We start from the raw sequence: 21,707 nt of genomic DNA on the forward strand, positions 1-21,707 counted from the left end.
GTGACAAGGGCGTCAGGCTATTGAGATACTTCAACACTTGGCTGATTCTATTGTCCTCTTAAGAGCCAATTTTTGCAACACTAACAGAATTTTTTCATTTTTCCAGAATCTGGGGATCTTGCTGAACTGGAGAAGTTTAGCTTCATTCCCAAATAAAATGTGTAGCGCATAGGGATGAGAGTGGACACAACAGTTAAAAGGAAAGTGTTGCCATCAGATCACAAAGTATGTAACAAGACTCCCTTTTCTAGTAACTCCTAGGTCACTTCTCATTGCTGGGGAAACTGGTTCCCCATGGCTGTCTACATTAAAGATTGCTGCATTGGTGACCAAAGGCTCACAACAAAGACCCTCCTCATTGCCTAGTTCTGGTGCAACAGGATGCCAAGTCTGATCTAAATTTGTGGTTAAGGGATGAAAATTTGTTCAGAGAATCTGCTGGATTCCTCTATTCCAGAATTTTTATTTCCACAGAACTATCCAAGAAAACATACGATCTCGGGGCTTCTGGTCAAGAAAAGTGTGATCCCTTCACATCAATATTCTAGAGAAGAAGGCAGCACGGTTGGCTTTAAGTTTCTCCGATGTGTTTTGATAGGCAACTCGGTAGCGTTGATTAACAACATGATGTAGTAGCCTACATCAGCAAACAAGGAGGTATGGTGTCTCAACACCTATGCAACTGCGATAGCAACCCACAAATGGGTAGAGATCATTGCAGTACACCTGTCATCTGGGTTCATTCCGGGGAAAAGTAATGTGGTAGCCAACAAACTAAGTCGACAGGGACAAATTCTAAAGTTGGCGAGGAGCCTCCTAATGACATATTTGTGACGAAGCTAAACAACAAGCTTCCAGTGTACTGCACATTGATACCAGATTACGCAGCATCGTTGGAAGTCATCTTCCAACATACCTGGGAAGGTCTAGACATGTATGCTTTTTCGCTGTACAGTAATCCCCAAATGCCTGCATGCAGGATGGTACCTGCTAATGCTGTTAGCCGAGGCTCTCCAAGATAAGGATCTTCTATGCCAACCACATCTTAACACCACAGTTCCCTGACATACCTGTGTTTTCACTGGTGAGGTTATCCGGAGTCTCCACAGAGGTTTTTTTCCCCAAAAAACTGCATAGTGTCTTGATACCTCCGAAGATCATCTACGTCAGTCTGTCAAGCCAATTAGGCCATCTTTTGTGATTGGTGCCATAGGAGGGCCACTTCTACTCATAGTATCTATCCATTGGATAAGACTCCCAGTGTTACATAGAGAAAGAAGGCTACCAGATCTTCAAGTTGAAGGGAGTCAACCTTTCTTCTGCATGGGAATTGTTGATGTTGAATAACGTAAGAGTTTTAAACAATCTTGCCCACCAAGAGAACTCAGAACTCCCTCTTGGAATGTAGCGAAGTATTCTAGGTTTATGAAAGCCTCCCCCCCCCCCCCACAAACCAAATAAAGCATTGGATACGAACCTGTCCCTCCAAACCTGTTTTCTTCTTTCTTTTGCTTTGACAAAATGGGTTAGTGACAATGACTGTTATACTTCATCAGTCACACGGAGGGTGGGAGGAAGGTATCGTTTTCCTTTGTTCCCTAGTCCATAGAGAAAATGCAAAACCCAGCCGTGAATGACCTAAGTTTGAATTTTTTTCTATATTCTCCCTTAGGGAAGTACCTGACTTCGGATAAGTCACTTTTATACCCTATGAGTGCACTAAGATGCTATCTCAAGAGAACTCGACCATTCAGGCCATGATTGCATAACCTGTTCATTTGTGCAGGGAGACTTAGGAAGAAAATATAAAACACAATCTCGTTCTGGCTTTGGGGAACTATTAATTGAGTGCTAGACATACGAATCTGGTACGCCCTCATGAAGTCAGTGAGGGGTTGGCATAACTTTTAGCCTTTCAGAAGAGTTGTTCAGTGGGCCTGGTCCTGAAAGCAAAAGTTTTTGAAAGTCAGACGAACTTTGCAGCCTACTAGCTATAGGAATGCACCAACTTCACTTGACACTTTCATTTTAAGACATGTGGTAAGTGCTCATCAGTGGGTGTAGCACACATGACAAGAAGCAGCTCTAAGATAAGTTACATCATCAGTGTAGGTGAAAGTAAGAATGTTTGGCCTTCTTAGCTCTTATCCTTCCCCTTCCTTGAGATGCAGCGGATGAACTGTCAATGTCGTCCTCGATGCAGGTAATAGACCATACTGAGTAACTAAGATGCAATACTGAGTAACTGTTCTTTCAATGTTACAGTGGAAGTTCTTAACCCCATCCTCTTGACAAGGGGTATGATGGATAGTAATGGGAACCCATGCATTTGTAGAACATTACATTAGAGACACAATACCCTTCAGGGCATATAGCTCCTCCGTGACCTGTCTATGACTGTATCCTAGCTCTATGGATGTCCTGATAGTCAGGTGAGGGAATTGGATTGGAGTCAACAATTTTTATCCTCATAAGGCCTGAGTGTTGGACATCCCAGTATTTTAAACCAGCCAATCTGGTTATAGGACTTTCTTCCCTCCTAAGAATAAGTCTCCTATTAAAGGACGAAGGTTTTTATCCATGTAGGAACAAATTCATAAATTTTAAAAGTAATTTTCATTTTTTCTAATCATACAAACCAGTCCTTCAAGTTTTCTTCCGGCCTTTACGTTTTCTTCTAGGTGCAAGTCAAGTGGCTTCTCGGTGAGCTGGTAGGGGGCTGAGGCTTACCCCAGGGGTAGTGGGGTTAGGCCTGCCAATAACTACTAGCACCTCATTATGAATTTTAACAGCCAAGATTCCAGCTGTACTTATGTCATACTCTAATTAAAGGAGCCAGGTTTGTACAGTTAGGAAAATCACAAATTACCTTTAAAATATTTGGTTTTGATTTGCGTGAATAGATGGACACTTGGAAATTGTTGGGATTTTGAACGTCTGGTATTTGGCAGTGCTGTACTGTATTTTTATTCAGCTATTGTTATTTAGTATACTTTTCATTTAATATTTATAAATCTGATATATGGTAATGAGCTTTGGGTGTTTTTGTGAATCATGTGAAATGAAGTTTTAAACATAGAAAACTTAGATTGTAGTTAGGTAGTGCAGATAACCATTGTAGTTTTTAAAATGTTACTCAGGGTGCACTGTAACTATATAGGGGCTTAGTTGCTGTAGTTTTATTTGTCAACGACAGTCCTTTGGAAGTTGAATTTCTTTTACAGAAAAATTCTAGTGATATGTCTTGATGGAAATTTTGTATAACTATGAATGATTGAATGTTTTTTTTTTTTTTTGTTGTTGATTATGTACATTATGTGGTATGTACTTGGTTATATTTTATTCCCCCTGTACTGAGGGAGATTTTATTTTTCAGAAATAACCATTGAAAGGGTTGTCAAGCCATCAGAAGTTGTCATCTATGATGATCTGGGCCGGACTGCAATTTTCACGAGCCCCAAAAAGAATGAAGACAACTGGGCAAGGGGGGTAATGGAACATTACACCAATTACTGTGACGCTCAAGAATCTGCCAGAAGGAATTCTTGCACAAGAAAAAAGAAGTCATACAGAGACATGGGGAGTAAATCAAAGAGGAGCAGCAAAACCCTCAACAAGCATATTTCTAGACACAAGGGGAAGGCCCCTGCAGTAAAAGAGCACAGTAAACATCGGTCGCCAAGCAGTAGTTCCGAGAGCGTGAAGTCGTCAGGTTCTACATGCTCGTGCTCCTGCAGCACCAGTAGCTGTGGTAGTAGCAACGATGTACTTGTAATAAGTCCACCAAGAGGTAGAGGTCAGTGTTCATGTGTCATTTGTTGTTACATAAATCTCCAAGAAATTGTACATATTGTTTCATGTTTGGGAATTCAATCTTTCATAATATGTACATACTGTCATGTTATGAAGCAAGTTAGTAATACCATTAGAAATCTGATATTGAAGTAGTGGTATAGGTATTGGAAAAGCATTAAAAAAAAACAAATGAATACTGTACTGGTATGTTAATTGAGTCTGGTATGAAGGCTAAATGAAAGTTCTCAAGCATAAGTGCTAAATAGCAATATAATATCTTAGTCATTAGCTCTAATATCAGTGACATAACCTGAGAGACACTGATTTGGGATGGAGATATTGAAAATCTTTAGATATTAGGCAGTGTGAAATCTTGAATGTCTATATGTACTGCATTGTCATTACAAGTGGAAGAGCACAATTATAGAAGAGTTGTAAAGTTTTTAAGGACATTGTAGGTTCAGTGGAAATTGAAGGTACAGTAGCTCCATTGCATAAATTCTATCGTTTTTGTTATGATTATTCATGACTGGAAGCAAATGTTGCTGCCATCAGATCTATCAGTATTACTGTAGGGGTTAGCTAAGAAATTCTGCTGTACTGAATTAATTGATGAAAATGATGCAGTACTACTGTTATAGCCATATTGAAAATTTTGTTAATCCTCACTACTCGCTAGCAGTACATAGTAACAGGGTTTAGATATAATACCTAGTAGGTGTTTTGTACTTAAAGCATTATTTGCCATGTTTATTTTCTTAGCAAACTTCACCTTTTAGCCACAGTATTCGTTAAAAGTTTTTTCGTGCACATGCATATTCAGTTTCCGTTTATATGATAACGTTCTGTTTACCAATTTTGATTTATATGTTCTATTTTGTCAATTTCAGTTCATATAAAGTTCTTTTATAATGGAAATAGTACCATTTTGTTCTATGCAACAAAATTATTTGTGTGCATATCTTTTTCTAGCATTGGCTTTGGAAAATCATCATGCTTTATTGTAATTTTTTGTCATTCTAGGAAAAGAAAACAAGCTGGTTAGTCAAGCAGACAGAAGGGAAGTACAATCTGCTGGGGTTTCACATTTTCAAAGTTATTTGGAAGAACATTATCACAAGCGTGAGAGTAAAGTGAAGAAATCCTCTGAATTTTGTGATTCTCTACCTGAAAAAGACCATTCCAGCCCAAGAAAGGTAACTAGACCACGTAGTCCATCTCCTAGAAAAGAAGTCACTAGGCAGTCTTCTCCTCCTATATATGGTCGTATGAAACATTCTAAGCCAAGCAGAGCCCCCGTGAGATCTGTCCGTCCTCCAAGTCGAAATCTAAAGACTCCTGCAAAGTCTACTCATGCTAAAAGTAAAAGCAGAGTTAGAGAAAGATCTATCAAAGGAAGGAGTGAGAGAAGAAAGGAATCTGGTGTAACTTCAAAGAAAGTCTCTCACAGTGTTTCCAACAGGGCCGAAGAAATAGATTTAACCTTGGGTGATAACAGTGCATTGCCGCCACCGGGCAGTTTAGGGGAGATGCTTTTGAGAAAAACTAAAAGAGGTAAACTAAAAGTTCCTAATAATTCAGGATTACAGACTTCAAAAGAGTCTGCCAAAGAAAGAAACGAAACATTGACACAAAAGGCTGAGTCTGTTGATCCCCCTGTTATAAATGTTGATGAATATGATGATGAAGGAGAAACTAGTAAAGTGCTAAAGGACATGATAACCGCAGGTCTTGATGACGAAGATGAAGATGAGTTGCAGCTTCGTTTAATCGCCTTGAAATCATCTCTGAAAATCTTGAGTGACGTTCGAAAAGAAAATCGGGTAGCTTCTCAGAAAGCAAACCTTGAAGCTAAAGATAGTGATACAGCTAATACCTACGCCATATCTGATACTGAATATCTTGCACTTTCGGAAAAACCATGTTCACCTAGTTCCCTGGAAGGCACTCTGCTGGAGTGTATTTTTAAAAGGGATGCAGCAGGAGAGTTTGAGTGGAGGGAAAATCAGAGAGGAGAAAGTGTAATAAAGGAGAATACCTTGGGTAAAGCAGAGCAGAAGCACAGAGAGAATGTCGAAGATCTCTCCGACAGTAACCAAGATATTATTGATATGGAAATTTGTGATAGCTCTCCAGAAGATGAAAATTTTGAGGATGTGGATGAGGTCCTTAAAGAAGTAGGTGAGGATATCGCCTTGGATGATGACATTTTAATTGGACGTGCAGAGGAAAATACAAACAGAGATGGATATCAACAAAATTTTCAGATTCCTGTGGAGTGGGCATATATGATGCCCCCACCTCCACCCCCTGATCAACCTGATAATGATATAAACAATATAGATAATTGGTGTTATGATCAAAATATGTATCTTCAGTCCATGCAGTCCAACCCAGCCAATTCTTCAGAACAGGAGGGAGCCATCTATGATGCCACAAACGAAGGAAATGTTAATTGGGGGCACAATTCTCAAAAGGAGACTGATTTAGTGTCATACGATCCTTTAGAAGACCAAGCTAATGATCTCCGGGGAAAAGAAGTGTCTATATTTTGCCAAGAACAGAGCACAGAAATTGAAAACGATTTGACTAGTAACCTTTTAAACCTTCCCAAAGCATCTGGTTGCATAGATAACTGGAAAAAGGGCGATGAAGATGCTGCCCTTGATGGTTTCAATCATGAGTCATCCTTAAAGGACCAAGCTGCTCACAAGTATCAAGCCTTTATGAATGCTGTACTACAAAATCATTCTTCACAAGGACAAATTTCATCTGGAAGTAGAGAGAGGAATTTACTAGAGGTTAATCTGACAAAGTCTCCTTCAAAGAAAGTAGTCAACCAGGACATCTTGGAAAAGAATTTACAAAATGTTAAAATTACAAATAATGGGAGAACATTAATTAAAGTAAATACTGATTGTAAGATAACCAAAGCTTTTGCTGATCAAGTAAAAATTAGTAGAGCTGCTGCTAAAAAAAGAAGAAAAAAGAGGTGGAAAAAATTGGCAAAACAGAAACAAAAAGTAGCCAAAGAAAAACTGCTCATTGAGCACATCAAGGCCACACTTGGCGATGCAAGCAAAGAGGACGTAAATATAAAATCTAATTCTTCACATCCTGATGATGATGATGAGGATCTTTTACGAGCTCAGCTCCTCATTGATCTTTCAAAGAAGAAGTTGCAGAAAGAAGAGAACCTAATGAGTGCTAATGTAGGAGGCGCATCTGCTTCTGGAACAGAATGCAACGTTGCTACTAGGGATAATAGTCCTCTTGTAGGAAGTATTGGTAAGAAGTTAGACCTGTATGAAAACTCCTCCCCATGTAGTTATCCATCCTCTGCAGAATCATCTCCCAAAATCAGATCCGTGTCAGGGTATGCATTATCTCGAAGGATCGCTTTGCAGCGCACCAAAGTGGGAAAAGAGGGGAGCCCCACCCACACACTCAGATTGGATTCCCGTCACCTCTCTGATATTGGTGGTTATGGTTTGGATCCAAAACATAGTCGTTATGATTTCACCTTACCTTACGATTTGAATTTGAGAAAAGATACTCTCAAAATAAAATTTCCTCCCATTAAGCCAGTCATCATCAATATGGGAGACACATCATCATCTGATGATGATTATGATGATGCAGAAGAAGAACCTAAAGTAAAAGCTGGGTGCAGCAAGACTAAGGATTCTCCTGGTACAAGCAGTGGAGGGGGAAAAAAAGACACATTCAGTTCTAGTTTGGATTCCCTTCTGAAGTGCATGAGAGCCAAGACGTCAGGCGATACATCAAAGAACAAGTCAAGACTAGATGCTGTAGCTAGCGAATCGTCGGGACAAACATCAACTCCTCTTGTAAGTAAACATTTGTCTGTTGTAGTTTTTAGTATCTTTAAATTCTCGGGTGATGCTGGCCAAGACAAAATTGCTGTGAGGATAATGACTTTAGGCCAGGGGCAAAATTTTTAATGGTGAGCAATGACATCTTGCATCAGACTACCCAAGTTAAATTTTTGTAGTATAACTAATAAAGGAATGAATATAGAAACTGAAAATTGCATTAGAAAGCTGAATAAATTTTGTATATAGCACTTAGAGCTACATGAAAGGATGAGGCTAAAGTGTGTTATTGGATTCTCAGAGGTGTAAAAAAAAAAAAAAAAAACTCATAAAAAAGTTAGTTGCTTAGCTCATTTGACATTAGCACAGTCATATTACCTATTCATTCATTATTAGTTGATGACAGTTTACTCACTGTACAAAGTAACAAATTTGAAAAATTATTAGAAAATTCACATTTATATCCCCATGCATGAACTTTATATATCAAGTTTATTGGAAATAGTTACTTAAAATTCTATCTAGCTATATATTTTTCAATATTAATCTTACCCGATGATCATGTAGCTGTCAACTCTGTTGCCCGACAGAAAAATCTAAGGTCGGGATACGCCAGCGATCGCTATACAGGTGGGGGTGTACAACAACAGCGCCATCTGTCGAGTAGGTACTCAGGTACTTCTTGTCAACAAGAACTCAATTATTCCTCTGTCGTGCCACCGGCAAGACCTACTTGGATACGCTGTTGTTTCTGGAGTTGTTTTCACGCTTTTGGTGATGTATTCGCTCTAGACTTTAGCTTTCGCTATTCAGGAACTATTATCATTAGCTTATCAAGCTTTTTGATTAGATTTGGATTAATTGTTGATGAACTTTGCTAGTTTTTGGATTCCCCCCTTTGGCTGATTCAAGAATTCAAGATGTCTGACCATTCTCAAGTCCCTAAGTACAGGCAGTGTAGCGCTAGGGACTGTTCTAGGCGTCTTCCGAAGGCCTCTATAGATCCTCACACCGTTTGTTCCAATTGTAGGGGTAAATCCTGTCAATTGGAAGATCGATGTGAGGAATGCGCGGGGCTTTCGGAATTCGATTTTAATGAATTCCTAAAGAATGCACGTAGGCTAGAGAAGGATAGGATCAGGAGGAGTTCTTCTCGCTCGTTTGATTTTTCCTCTCCCCATGCCCCTCAACCTATTCCTTCCCCTGTAATGGTGACTCCCGACCCTGCTACTAGTGCTCAACCCTCCATGGCGGACATGATGCGTGCCATTCAGGCTCTTGGTGACAGAGTGGAGTCATTAGCTAATGACCGGAATCAACTTTTGGCCGATGTCAAAGAGTTGAAAGCGAAGAGTGCAGTGGGAAGTGTAGTGAGTGCAAGTGCAGTGAACAGTGTCAGTGTCAGTGTCAGTGTTGCGCATGAGGGTGCATCCGTTCGTGCCAGTCGTCCTCCCAGTCCGGGACCTCTTGCAAGCTCCCAAGCCCAGGGGAGAAGCAATGTCGAAGGACCAAAGGGTTCGACAGGCCTTGATCAGCGTACGGATGTACCCTCAGTGGTTGCGGACGTATCTGTCAGAGATCGTCCCATCCACAAACAGACGAGTGAGCCCATCCATTCCTCGTCTGTGGAAGAAGTTTCTAGGAAGAAACGTTGGACCAAGGTCTCACGACCTCTCAAGCGTAAGGTCCCTTCCGAGCGAGTCCAACGGCCCAGGTGTAGCCACTGGGTCAGTTCGGACTCGCCGCAGTCTTCCGAAGACTGCACACCTCCCAAGAGAGGTAGAGTGGTTCCGCAGCAGGCGATCACTCCGTCTGTTGCCGCACCAACCACGGTAGACCCTAAGTGGTCCATGCTGCAGACTATGCAGTCTCAGCTTGCTTCCTTCATGCAGGAGTATCGTGCTGAGAAGGTTGACACTGCACCTGTTAACCTACAACCTGCCACGGTTGTGCGCTCAGCAGATACTGCGGCTGCCTGCTCCCACACTCCACCTGTGAGAGCTCCACCACCGATGCGCAGTCGACCCTGCCAGACGCATGTTCATGCGGCAACCTCCGTTGACATGCGTGAGCTACCGCATCAGCAGTGGGAAGGTGCTGTCAAGCTGCCGTGTTTTGACGCAATGCGGCAGTCTCCGCAACCCACGGCAGTCCCTCCCACGCACCAGCACTCTGCTTTTGTTGTTGCCAGCTCGCAGACTGTTCAGCAGCGGCATGATGTTGGATCCAGTGCAGCTACGCATGCACCCGTACTGCCGGATTCAGCCGTTCAGCTTTCTGCTCCTCCTTTGCCACTTCCTCCTCAGCTTTCGGATGATGGAGTATCTGATGACGACGAAGCTGCGCATTTGGACGATCCGCACTCCGACATAGAAGAACCCAAGTCTACGCCTCCCTCCTTAGACTTTAGGAAAGTCCTTGCACTGTTTAGGGATCTGTATCCGGAACAGTTTGTGTCTGCAACCCCGCGCTCACCTCCCTCCGAGTTCGCTTTAGGCATGCAGTCAGCAGCTCCTGCCTTCACGAAACTCGTACTCGCGCGCTCATCCAAGAGAGCTTTGAGGGTACTGGGAGAGTGGTTGCAGTCCAAGAAGCAACTGGGGAAGACTGCCTTCATCTTTCCTCCTACCAAGCTTGCTTCCAAATCTAGCGTCTGGTATGCCACGGGAGAGGAACCCGGCTTGGGAGTTCCTGCCTCTGCCCAGGGCGACAGAGTTCCTGCCTCTGCCCAGGGCGACTTCTCAAGTCTGGTTGACTCTCCCCGCAGGCTGGCTATGAGACGATCTAAGATTTGCTGGTCCTTTTCTGACATGGACCATCTGTTGAAGGGAGTTTTTCGTGCTTTTGAGATCTTCAACTTCCTCGACTGGTGTTTGGGAGCGTTAAGCAGAAAGACTAACCCTTCGGATAAGGACTCTGCCATGCTTATCATGTCTAGCATGGACAAAGCCATTCGGGATGGGTCTGGTGAGCTTGCGGCTTGGTACGTGTCTGGAGTGCTTAAGAAGAGAGATCATCTTTGCTCCTTCTTGTCTGCGGGGATCACACCATGCCAGAAGTCGGAGTTGATGTTTGCTCCGCTTTCCAAGTGTCTCTTTCCGGAAGAGCTGATCAAGGGGATTGCTGCCTCGTTGATCCAGAAGGATACCCATGACCTGGTGGCGTCTTCCGCACGTAAGGTCAAAGCTTTACCTTCCGTGCCTAGACCTAGGATGGACACACCAGCGTCTAGGTTCATCCCGCCCTTTCGTGGCAGAACCTCCAGCAGAGGAGGTACCCGTGCCGACAGTCATCGTGGCAAAACGAAGAAGGGTTCCAAGTCCTCAAAAGGCAGAATCTGACTGCCTACCTCTCCAGACAGCAGTGGGAGCCAGGCTCAAGAACTACTTGCAGGCTTGGGAGAGCAGAGGTGCAGACGCTCAGTCTGTGAAGTTGCTAAGGGAGGGGTACAGGATTCCGTTCTGGCGCAGTCCCCCTCTAGCAACTACTCCCATCAACCTCTCTCCCAACTACAAAGAGGAGGACAAGAGGCTAGCTTTGCAACAAGAGGTGTCTCTCTTGCTACAAAAGGGAGCGGTAGTCATAGTCCGGGACCATCAATCCCCGGGCTTCTACAACCGTCTCTTCCTGGTAGCGAAGAAGACAGGAGGGTGGAGACCGGTGCTGGACGTCAGTGCTCTCAATGCTTTTGTCACCAAGCAGACGTTCACAATGGAGACGACGAAGTCGGTGCTAGCATCGGTCAGGAAGGAAGACTGGATGGTCTCGTTGGACCTAAAAGACGCGTACTTTCATGTCCCCGTCCATCCAGACTCCCAACCTTTCCTAAGGTTCGTCTTTGGAAAGGTCGTGTACCAGTTCCAAGCCCTGTGCTTTGGCCTAAGCACGGCACCTCTTGTGTTTACCAAACTGATGAGGAATATTGCCAAATTCCTTCACTTGGCAGACATCAGCGCCTCCCTCTATTTGGACGACTGGCTTTTAAGAGCTCCGTCAAGTCGTCGCTGTCTGGAGAATCTCAGATGGACTATGGATCTGACCAAGGAATTGGGTCTCCTGGTCAATATAGAGAAGTCCCAACTCGTCCCATCCCAAACCATTGTCTATCTAGGTATGGAGATTCAGAGTCAAGCTTTTCGGGCTTTTCCGTCGGCCCCCAGGATCAGTCAAGCCCAAGAATGCATCCAGAGCATGCTGAGAAGGAACCGATGTTCAGTCAGGCAGTGGATGAGTCTAACAGGGACACTTTCATCGCTGGCCCAGTTCATCGAGTTAGGGAGACTCCACCTCCGCCCCCTTCAGTATCATCTAGCTGCTCACTGGAGAAAGGACATGACGCTAGAAGCGGTCTCAGTTCCTATATCCGAAGAGATGAGGTCTGCACTGACGTGGTGGAAGAACAGCATTCTTCTCAAGGAAGGTCTACCATTGGCTGTTCAGACCCCCGACCACCTTCTCTTCTCGGACGCATCGGACACGGGCTGGGGTGCGACACTGGACGGACGGGAATGCTCGGGCACGTGGAATCAGGAGCAAAGAACACTTCACATCAACTGCAAGGAGCTATTGGCAGTTCATCTGGCCTTGAGAAACTTCAAGTCCCTCCTTCTAGGCAAGGTGGTGGAGGTGAACTCCGACAACACTACAGCCTTGGCGTACATCTCCAAGCAAGGAGGGACTCATTCGAGGAAGTTATTCGAGATCGCAAGGGACCTCCTCACCTGGTCAAGAGATCGAAAGATTTCGCTGGTAACGAGGTTCATTCAAGGCGACATGAATGTCATGGCAGATCGCCTCAGCCGGAAGGGTCAGGTCATCCCCACAGAGTGGACCCTTCACAAGAATGTTTGCAGCAAGCTATGGGCCCTGTGGGGTCAGCCCACCATAGATCTATTCGCTACCTCGATGACCAAGAGGCTCCCGATTTATTGTTCACCGATTCCGGACCCAGCAGCAGTTCACGTAGATGCCTTTCTTCTGGATTGGTCCCATCTAGACCTGTATGCGTTCCCTCCGTTCAAGATTGTCAACAAGGTACTGCAGAAGTTCGCCTCTCATGAAGGGACATGGTTGACGTTGGTTGCTCCCCTCTGGCCCGCGAGAGAATGGTTCACCGAGGTACTGCAATGGCTAGTGGACGTTCCCAGGACTCTTCCTCTAAGAGTGGACCTTCTGCGTCAGCCGCACGTAAAGAAGGTACACCCAAGCCTCCACGCTCTTCGTCTGACTGCCTTCAGACTATCGAAAGACTCTCAAGAGCTAGAGGCTTTTCGAAGGAGGCAGCCAGAGCGATTGCCAGAGCAAGGAGGACATCCACTCTCAAGGTCTACCAGTCAAAATGGGAAGTCTTCCGAAGCTGGTGCAAGGCGAATGCAGTTTCCTCAACCAGTACCTCTGTAACGCAGATAGCTGACTTCCTTTTACATCTAAGGAATGTAAGATCCCTATCAGCTCCTACGATCAAAGGTTACAGAAGCATGTTGGCAGCAGTCTTCCGCCACAGAGGCTTAGATCTTTCCACCAACAAAGATCTACAGGACCTCCTTAAGTCTTTTGAGACCTCAAAGGAGCGTCGGTTATCCACACCAGGCTGGAACCTAGACGTGGTTTTAAGGTTCCTGATGTCAGCAAGGTTCGAACCGCTTCAATCAGCCTCTTTTAAGGATCTCACATTAAAGGCTCTTTTCCTCGTTTGCTTAGCAACAGCTAAAAGAGTCAGTGAGATTCACGCCTTCAGCAGGAACATAGGTTTTACATCTGAAACGGCTACATGTTCCTTGCAGCTTGGCTTTTTAGCTAAAAACGAGCTTCCTTCTCGTCCTTGGCCCAAGTCGTTCGAGATCCCAAGCCTGTCCAACTTGGTTGGTAACGAACAAGAGAGAGTACTTTGCCCAGTAAGAGCTCTTAAGTACTATTTAAGACGTACAAAGCCATTACGAGGACAATCAGAAGCCTTATGGTGTTCTATCAAGAAACCTGCTTTACCGATGTCTAAGAACGCAGTTTCTTATTACATCAGGCTTTTGATTAGAGAGGCCCATTCTCATCTGAAGGAAGAAGACCATGCTTTGCTGAAGGTAAGGACACATGAAGTTAGAGCTGTCGCTACTTCAGTGGCCTTCAAACAGAACCGTTCTCTGCAGAGTGTAATGGATGCAACCTATTGGAGAAGCAAGTCAGTGTTCGCATCATTTTACCTTAAAGATGTCCAGTCTCTTTACGAGAACTGCTACACCCTGGGACCATTCGTAGCAGCGAGTGCAGTAGTAAGTGAGGGCTCAACCACTACATTCCCATAATCCCATAACCTTTTTTAATCTTTCTCTTGAAATGCTTTTTATTGTTGTTTTTGGGTTGTACGGAAGGCTAAGAAGCCTTCCGCATCCTGGTTGATTTGGCGGGTGGTCAAATTCTTTCTTGAGAAGTGCCTAGATTAGAGGTTGTGATGAGGTCCTTTAGTATGGGTTCAGCCCTTCATACTTCAGCACCTAGGAGTCGCTCAGCATCCTAAGGGGATCGCTAGGCTCAGTAAGGAAGACGTACTTAAAAAGGCAGAGTAATGGTTCAAGTCGACTTCCTTACCAGGTACTTATTTATTTTATGTTTGTTATTTTGAATAACTGCTAAAATGAAATACGGGATACTTAGCTTCTAATGTTAACATGTATGCTGGTCTCCACCCACCCCCCTGGGTGTGAATCAGCTACATGATCATCGGGTAAGATTAATATTGAAAAATGTTATTTTCCTTAGAAAAATAAATTTTTGAATATACTTACCCGATGATCATGAATTTAAGGACCCTCCCTTCCTCCCCATAGAGAACCAGTGGACCGAGGAGAAAATTGAGTTCTTGTTGACAAGAAGTACCTGAGTACCTACTCGACAGATGGCGCTGTTGTTGTACACCCCCACCTGTATAGCGATCGCTGGCGTATCCCGACCTTAGATTTTTCTGTCGGGCAACAGAGTTGACAGCTACATGATCATCGGGTAAGTATATTCAAAAATTTATTTTACTAAGGAAAATAACATTTTTTACGTCTACAGTGTAGTATTTTTCTTTCCACAGGCTGTACGCCATCTGAGCCGAACAAAACAGGAGGAGTACCATAGGCTTAAGAAACAGCTTATGGAAAAAGAAAGGTTACAGCTTGAACGACAGCAGCAGTTTAAGAAGGCAACTGATAGTAAAATGTTGAAGGACGTAGAAGTTGGTTCTGACACTCAAGTTTCTGTTGGTCAAGACGGCCTAAGTATTCCGCTGCAAGACAGTATTATCAGTTGTGAAAAAAGTCAAAGCATTGCAGCAAGTCCAAAAAATACCAGTGATGACAATTCTGGTAAAGAAAGAGCAGTCAATTTCCACGATAAGGCTGTGATTCAGGTCCAGATTCCTAACATTAATGCTGATAGTAATGTAATGGCAACTGCTGTTTCAGTTTCAGAAGATGACACCAACCAGTCTGTTTGTGACAGACCTCCACATGTAAGTGAAGATGAAGATGATGAGGAAGCATTGAGATTGATGGTGTTGAAAAGTATTCCCAAAAAGACACCGCAGCAGACTGGTTTTGTAAAGCTAGACAAAGAATGCAATGATAAGGTTGGATCTGCGAATTCTCAACCTGTTGAAAGAAATAAGGGTTTGGTTGAGATCAAGGACACTCCTGTAGAATCCAAAAGTGAAACTGAGCTTGGAAGTTCAAGGAAAAGGTCTTTGGAAACTAAAAGCTCCTCAAACCATCCAGTTAAAGTATTGAAAGCGGAAGAAAAACCCGAGGTTAACAATGGAGGTCCTTCGGATGGAAATGAGATTGATAGCCAAAAGGAAGGCAGTGAAAAATCAGAAAAAAAAATGATAGTGTCTTGTAATGAGCCAGTCATTCAAGGAAATGTTCCTGAGGGTGTAAAAAGTGGGACTATCAACACGAGAAGTCCATTAATAAATAAGGCTACATCGTCCAAAGTAAATATTCAAGGAACTAATAAAGGAGGAGCCTTGTCTGTGAATACCAACAACAAGAAGTCTTCATTAATTTCAAAGAAAGCCATTGAGCAAGATAAGCAGAAGTTAGAGATGTGGAATAACCTCAAAAATGAATATGTAAGAAAAAGGTAGGGTATCCACTTAGTCGTTATAGAACTTACAATGTTAGTTTTGTCTAGTTTATGTGATAGATTTCTTGTTAAGTTTCCCCAACAGACTTTTTCTCCTGGTTTGGATGATATTCACTGTAGATGAAAAAGTGAACCCATTAATTTACTAATACTGTGATGTTGAAGAGCATGCTGGAAATCTCATAATTGTAAATCAGTAATGGTATATTCTCTAATGGTCAGCCATGTAGTTTGCTATAAGTATTTATTTAAAATTATTTCATTAGAAGGTTATCTAAAACTTAATCAGATAGAAATAGATTAACATGAGTATGGACTTTGTCCTAATAGGTTTTACTAGTTAGGTGATTATATGTTCATGGAGTATTGTACACTGTACACTATATTTTCTTTCAATAGGGGTCATACAAATGAGGTCATACTGCAGTTGACATTACTAGTTCAGCAAGCTGCTGAAGAAGAAAACAAAAGGAAATCCACTAAAGAAATGATTGTTAAGCTTCGGTCTCAACTCTCAGCAATGGAAGGACAATTTGAGGTAAAGTCAAATATGTATTCTTTAGTTTTTGTAATGTTTGTGTAGAATTGTTTTCTAGGTTTGGTATTCTGTCATTTTGTGTTTAGATATTTTCAAGTAAGCATCCGTAACTTTTAACTGTAAAGACAAGTCTTATAGATTTTGCCTGGTTATCACATTCTTTTTAATGTCTTCTCATTTAGAAATTTGCAAAAAAGAAAAAGACATATTCTGAAAGGAGTTATAATACGTCTGTAATGCAATTAGAAAGTTTGAAAGTGCAGAGCAAATTAAGATTGTATTTTATTTTAGATTATACAAGGTAACCCTCCCCCAATATTGCAAAAAAAAAAAATTTGCGGTAGAATAGTTCTTTTTCCCCTTAGCTGCCCAACTTTTTCAACTTCCTTAGTTTAATTATCACTTCTCCTATAAGAGGAAATATTTTAGGCTGGCCCTGTGAGAGGCAACGGGGTTTGGTAAGCTTATGAAATAGTATATACTCTACTAAATATGTAGCTGGATGAAAATAAGAGGTATCTGGTATAAATCCTCAAATTAACACAGTATGAGAAAATATTCTACCAAGTGTTGATGAATCGAATTAAAACTTGATAGCTGAGAATCGACAGCAAAATTTGAGAAATTATGTTCATCAACAGGTCTACATCAAGATGTAGACAAAGAAGAAGAATGTACATCAACACTGAATAAAGGATGAAATAAGTGTAGTATGGTTATCAAAAGGTAACCCAAACCCAGTCTTGTGCTACCATAACTTTTTATTACTATGGTATGCCATTTTTCAGTTATGGTAACGACCCGGATTTCTTAATTTAAACTTATCATAGTACTTGTTCTGCCACTATTTATAAACTCTTCTGCTCTTTAGAGTGAAGATGTATTTTGGTGACGGCTGAAACTAGCAGCAAAACTTTTAAGCGAGTTAGCAGAGGGCTTGGGAGGTTAGACCTGCTAGGGCCCCATCCTTCTACCAGTCTTCTGGTAGTGGGATGCCTACAGAGCAGCTGACAGAGGTGGAGGCTTCATGGTATTGTACCAGTTGGTCACCGTCCCTAGAATGGGACACTGTGTCCCATTCACTCACACACTCCCTTCTCTAACCCTACACCCAGCGATGTTGAGTTCCTGTACAATGGGATAAACAAAGGACACTCCAAAATCAAGCCATTGTTCTCTAGTCTTGGGTAGTGCCATAGCCTGTGTACCGTGGTCTTCCACCGCCTTGGGTTAAAGTTCTTTTGCTTAAGGGTACACTCAGGCACACTATTCTATTTTGTTGGTGTTCCTCTCTTCTTCTTTTTGTTTAAGTTTTTGTAGTTTATATGTGAAAGATGCATTTTAATGTTACTACAGTATTATTAAAATATTTTAATTGTTTATTACTTCTCAAATTTTATTTATTTCCTTGTTTCCTTTCATCAGTGGGCTATTTTTCTTATAGCATCCTGCTTTTCCAACTAGGGTTGTAATTTGACTAGTAATAATGATGATAATCTCTCTGCTAGGTGGAATCGGGCAATGTTTAGGAAGTGTGAGTTTAGCTCCAATATTACGCTTACTTAAGCAAGTCACAATGCTTAGTTCTAACACTTTCGCACAAATTGCTCAGGCCGTTAACTCTTTCAAAGTTGGCAAGGTGACAGGTTGCCTCTAAACAGCTAGTTCAAAGCAGAGTCCCACCCCTGGGCAGTTACCATCCAGTTGGTTTTGGGATTTCCACCCACCTTAGAGTGTCTCCACTGTAAAGAGCGGGACGGTTTGTATATACACAGTCTTCAACCAACAAACACAATGGGAACCGAGAGACTGTTCGTAGTTTGAATTGTTCATAAATCGTTATCTTACTAGTACCCTTAGAGTTAAATTTTGGCGTAGGGTATACAATGCCTACAATTTTCTGAAGTTGACAAAAAGCCCTTTCATTTGTAATCGGTGTTACTACAAATGATGTTTGACTTACTTTATCACCTTATATTACTGTATACAGCCTGATACTGTTAAGTATGTTATCATTTAAAGAGAAACGTGCACATGGCCGTACACACAAACTTTGTTTGTGTCGATACTATCTTGTTTATTTACATTAGACTTTAAAAGAAATGCCCAGAAGGTTTTGTTACCAAATTCTATGTAGAAACTTGACTCTATTTATCTACTTCATGATTGTTTGAGTAGTTTTAGAGAAAATGCAGATGATTATTTTATTTGCTGAACCAAAGGAGTGAAGATACTGCCATTTTACTGTTTTGGTTTGTCATGACTGTCGGAGTAAGCCAATAAGCCAGTCTTAGCTAAAAATTACTCCATAATCACTCCACAATGAAAGGGAAAAAAAAATATTTTGGTTGTTTAGAATGAATTACAATAGAAAGTAAAGCAAACGTTTGAAAAGTTTATTCTCAAATAAACAATGGAATGCAGGTTATTATAGAGTAAGTGAGCATGTATATCCAGTGGTGACAAATCTCATAAATAGCCTAAGAGCAGATCCGCTGCATCGTAGTGAAGGGGTTAAGAGTCCTACGGATAGTTTCAGCTGTTGCCAAAATATATCTAGTGTAAAGAGTGTTATAGTTTGTATCGTTAGGAAAAATAAAGATTATTTCAAATTTATCTTATTCGCTCTTAGTTCAGATATCAGATGAACTTTCACCTTGCTATTGGCTCCATTATTTGGGAATGCATTTTTTTGTTTGACCAGAAAGCTGTAATTATTTTCGCCCTGAGAATATTATGTACTTTGAGGTTTTCAAAGAGCTTCTTTTTGCAGGCACAATCAAGGAATCTCAGGAATAAGATGGAAAAAGTTAGGAAACTTCAGTTTCAGATGACTGAAGACTGCAAGTTTATCAAAGAGTTGGAGGCCAAAGGTGAAGCACTTGGAAAGGAGGTAAGTAATGTTTATCATTGAGAATTCATTTGTGTGAATTGTGCCAATTTCTATGGTTTGGTCATCATATGCTACACATGCATAAGGAATCTTCTTTAATGGCTTATATGATTGTGATTATTAAATAAGTGGCAGAAAGGTTTTTTTACATGGTGAAAACACACTCAGAATAATTTTTTTTTTTTACAAGGAAGTACAGAAAGAATATTGAGGGTCATGAAAGATTAGTTTAATGATAGATTGGTACGGTATTCATGTTGAAAGTTTTTATGATTAGGATTATTGAAAGTAATATTTCAAGGATGAAATTTAGTAGTTATGCTTATTATTTTTTTTCATTTTGATTTCTATCATCATAATGTTGTAAACTTGAATTACAATGAAACAGGGTTATCTATCTCTTTTTAGATTTATTTATTTCATTGTAACATTTGAAGTTTGATGTTTTGAAATAATGTCTATTTTCAGGTAAAAGGCATTGACAGCTCTCTACCAAGAATTTTCGATTTTTCCAAAAGCAAACAGACATTAGCAAACAGCCTGAGCTCACTGAGGCAACAGATGCGTGATGTGTGCAACAAAAGCAAAGCCAATCTTCAGGCAGCCACAGCATCAACAAAACTCCAAGGAAAGGGAAAAGGTGCCGCAGGTGTAACGGGTATTCCTATAGGTAAACATAAAACTACCATTAAAACCTCTTTGCAGGATGTAAGCTCTTCTCAGGCCTTCCCCAAGCTTTCTACCTCATCACCTGGCGCTGTAAAGCGTAAGGCAACCTCCACTGTCGGACCTGCTATAAAGAAGCTAACAAAAAACAAAGAAGGAATTGACCCTAAACAACCAATTATTACTGAAGTTATGAGCAAGACAGACAAGGGGGAGAGAAGTTCAGGAACCAAGGAAGCGGAAAATAGATCCTCTGTTATTGCACAGTAAGACTTATTCTTCTAGTTTACAATTCTTAGATTACTAGGGTTACTTTGAAAGTGAATGCACAAATATCACTATGTTTAAAATTAGTGTCCTGTTATTGGAGTAGTTCTTAAAAAATCAAAATCTCTTCATTTACATATTATAGAGTCTTATAAAAAGCATTGTTTCAGAATGATTATTGCTGAAATTTTCTTGAATAGATGTCGGTCTTTTATTTTTTTTATTTTTTTTTTATTTTTAAATTAGTGTTCCTAGAAAGCAGGATATTTTTACTTCATTAAAGCTGCACTTTGCTTCGGTGTTCTACGTTAGGAATTTGATTTTTCAGGTGCTGGTTGTTCCCTTCTTTAATCATGTTGTGCAGCCTTTTTTTTTTAACTACGTGTACTTCAATAGTACAACTGCTCGTCTTTTTCTAGTTGTATACTCAGTTTTCAGTTGGGTTCTTCTATTCCCTTGCAGTTTTTGAGGGCTTTCTCGTTCTTCTATTGAAATCCTGTTGTTTTTAGCTAAGGTTATTAGTATTAAGTATTAGTAGTCTATGTTGTGATCTGCCTTTTTGTATTTCCAGGAATTTTTAGAAGTATGGGACCACCTTCGATAGTCCAATTCCTTTGGTTCCAGATCCTTACTGGATTATTGATTTTTCCTGATTATTGGAGTTCCTGCTTTGATACAACTTACACGGGCTTATAATCACATTATACATGTAATGGCTGGTTGTACATATCTTCCACCTTGTAACATGTGGTGTTTGATTTCCCCTCTTCCTTTTCCCACATGATAGAAACTTGGAAAAGTGAAACTAAATATCTATCAATCAAAAGTTAATTTAGTAAATTTTTCTATGGTATAAAAGAAATTGATTCTCAGTTTTTCGTGGTACATTTGCTGTGACTTTTGTGTTGAGTTTTAGCCTGTCGACTAACATGATTAGTGTCAGATTTTCCTAAATGGTGCTGATCTTCTGTTAAAACATTTCACTTCATGTTTGCACAGTTCTTCTAAATTGAGAGATAGTATTTCTTTTGTGTTTGTCGTGTTGGATTCCCTGTTGTAGCCTTTTACACAGCAGCATATTAATCCCAAATATACCTGAAGTTATGCATGCATAAGAGATATAGAGAGAGACTAAATTTATATATGCATAAGTGGATATTGTGATACACCAATTTCCAAGGTTTAGGTCTGTAATCTAGTTCTGTCAAGTGTAATTTATGGATTGGGTTTTTTTTTTTTACAATGCCTGATAGTGAGTCTTGGTTAATATTTTTTTTTCAAATTTAGCCTACGGTTTAAATTGCTTTATGTTGATGTACATCATACATATACCAAGGCACTTCCCCCAATTTTGGGGGGTAGCCGACATCAACAAATGAAACAAAAACAAAAAGGGGACCTCTACACTCTACGTTCCTCCCAGCCTAACAAGGGACTCAACAGAGTTCAGCTGGTACTGTTAGGGTGCCACAGCCCACCCTCTCCCGTTATCCACCACAGATGAAGCTTCATAATGCTGAATCCCCTACTGCTGCTACCTCCGCGGTCATCTAAGGCATCGGAGGCAGCAGCAGGGCTTACCTGAACTGCG

At 41.3% G+C, this 21,707-nt stretch overlaps 1 protein-coding gene across 3 annotated transcripts in view; it reads left to right on the top strand.

The window, feature by feature from the left end:
- The window catches only part of LOC137647318 (uncharacterized), a 54,574-nt gene that overhangs the window by 16,843 nt on the left and 16,024 nt on the right, over positions 1 to 21,707 (top strand). For all 3 annotated transcript variants that reach the window (XM_068380715.1, XM_068380717.1, XM_068380716.1), the window contains exons 2-7: positions 3,377 to 3,796; positions 4,819 to 7,646; positions 14,704 to 15,749; positions 16,152 to 16,290; positions 19,064 to 19,183; positions 19,652 to 20,115. In XM_068380715.1, the coding sequence (XP_068236816.1) occupies positions 3,377 to 3,796; positions 4,819 to 7,646; positions 14,704 to 15,749; positions 16,152 to 16,290; positions 19,064 to 19,183; positions 19,652 to 20,115 (5,017 nt within the window). The remainder of the gene's footprint in view (positions 1 to 3,376; positions 3,797 to 4,818; positions 7,647 to 14,703; positions 15,750 to 16,151; positions 16,291 to 19,063; positions 19,184 to 19,651; positions 20,116 to 21,707) is intronic.

The sequence above is a fragment of the Palaemon carinicauda genome, chromosome 9, assembly GCF_036898095.1.
Source record: "Palaemon carinicauda isolate YSFRI2023 chromosome 9, ASM3689809v2, whole genome shotgun sequence".
In the NCBI taxonomy this organism is placed as follows: Eukaryota; Metazoa; Arthropoda; class Malacostraca; order Decapoda; family Palaemonidae; genus Palaemon; species Palaemon carinicauda.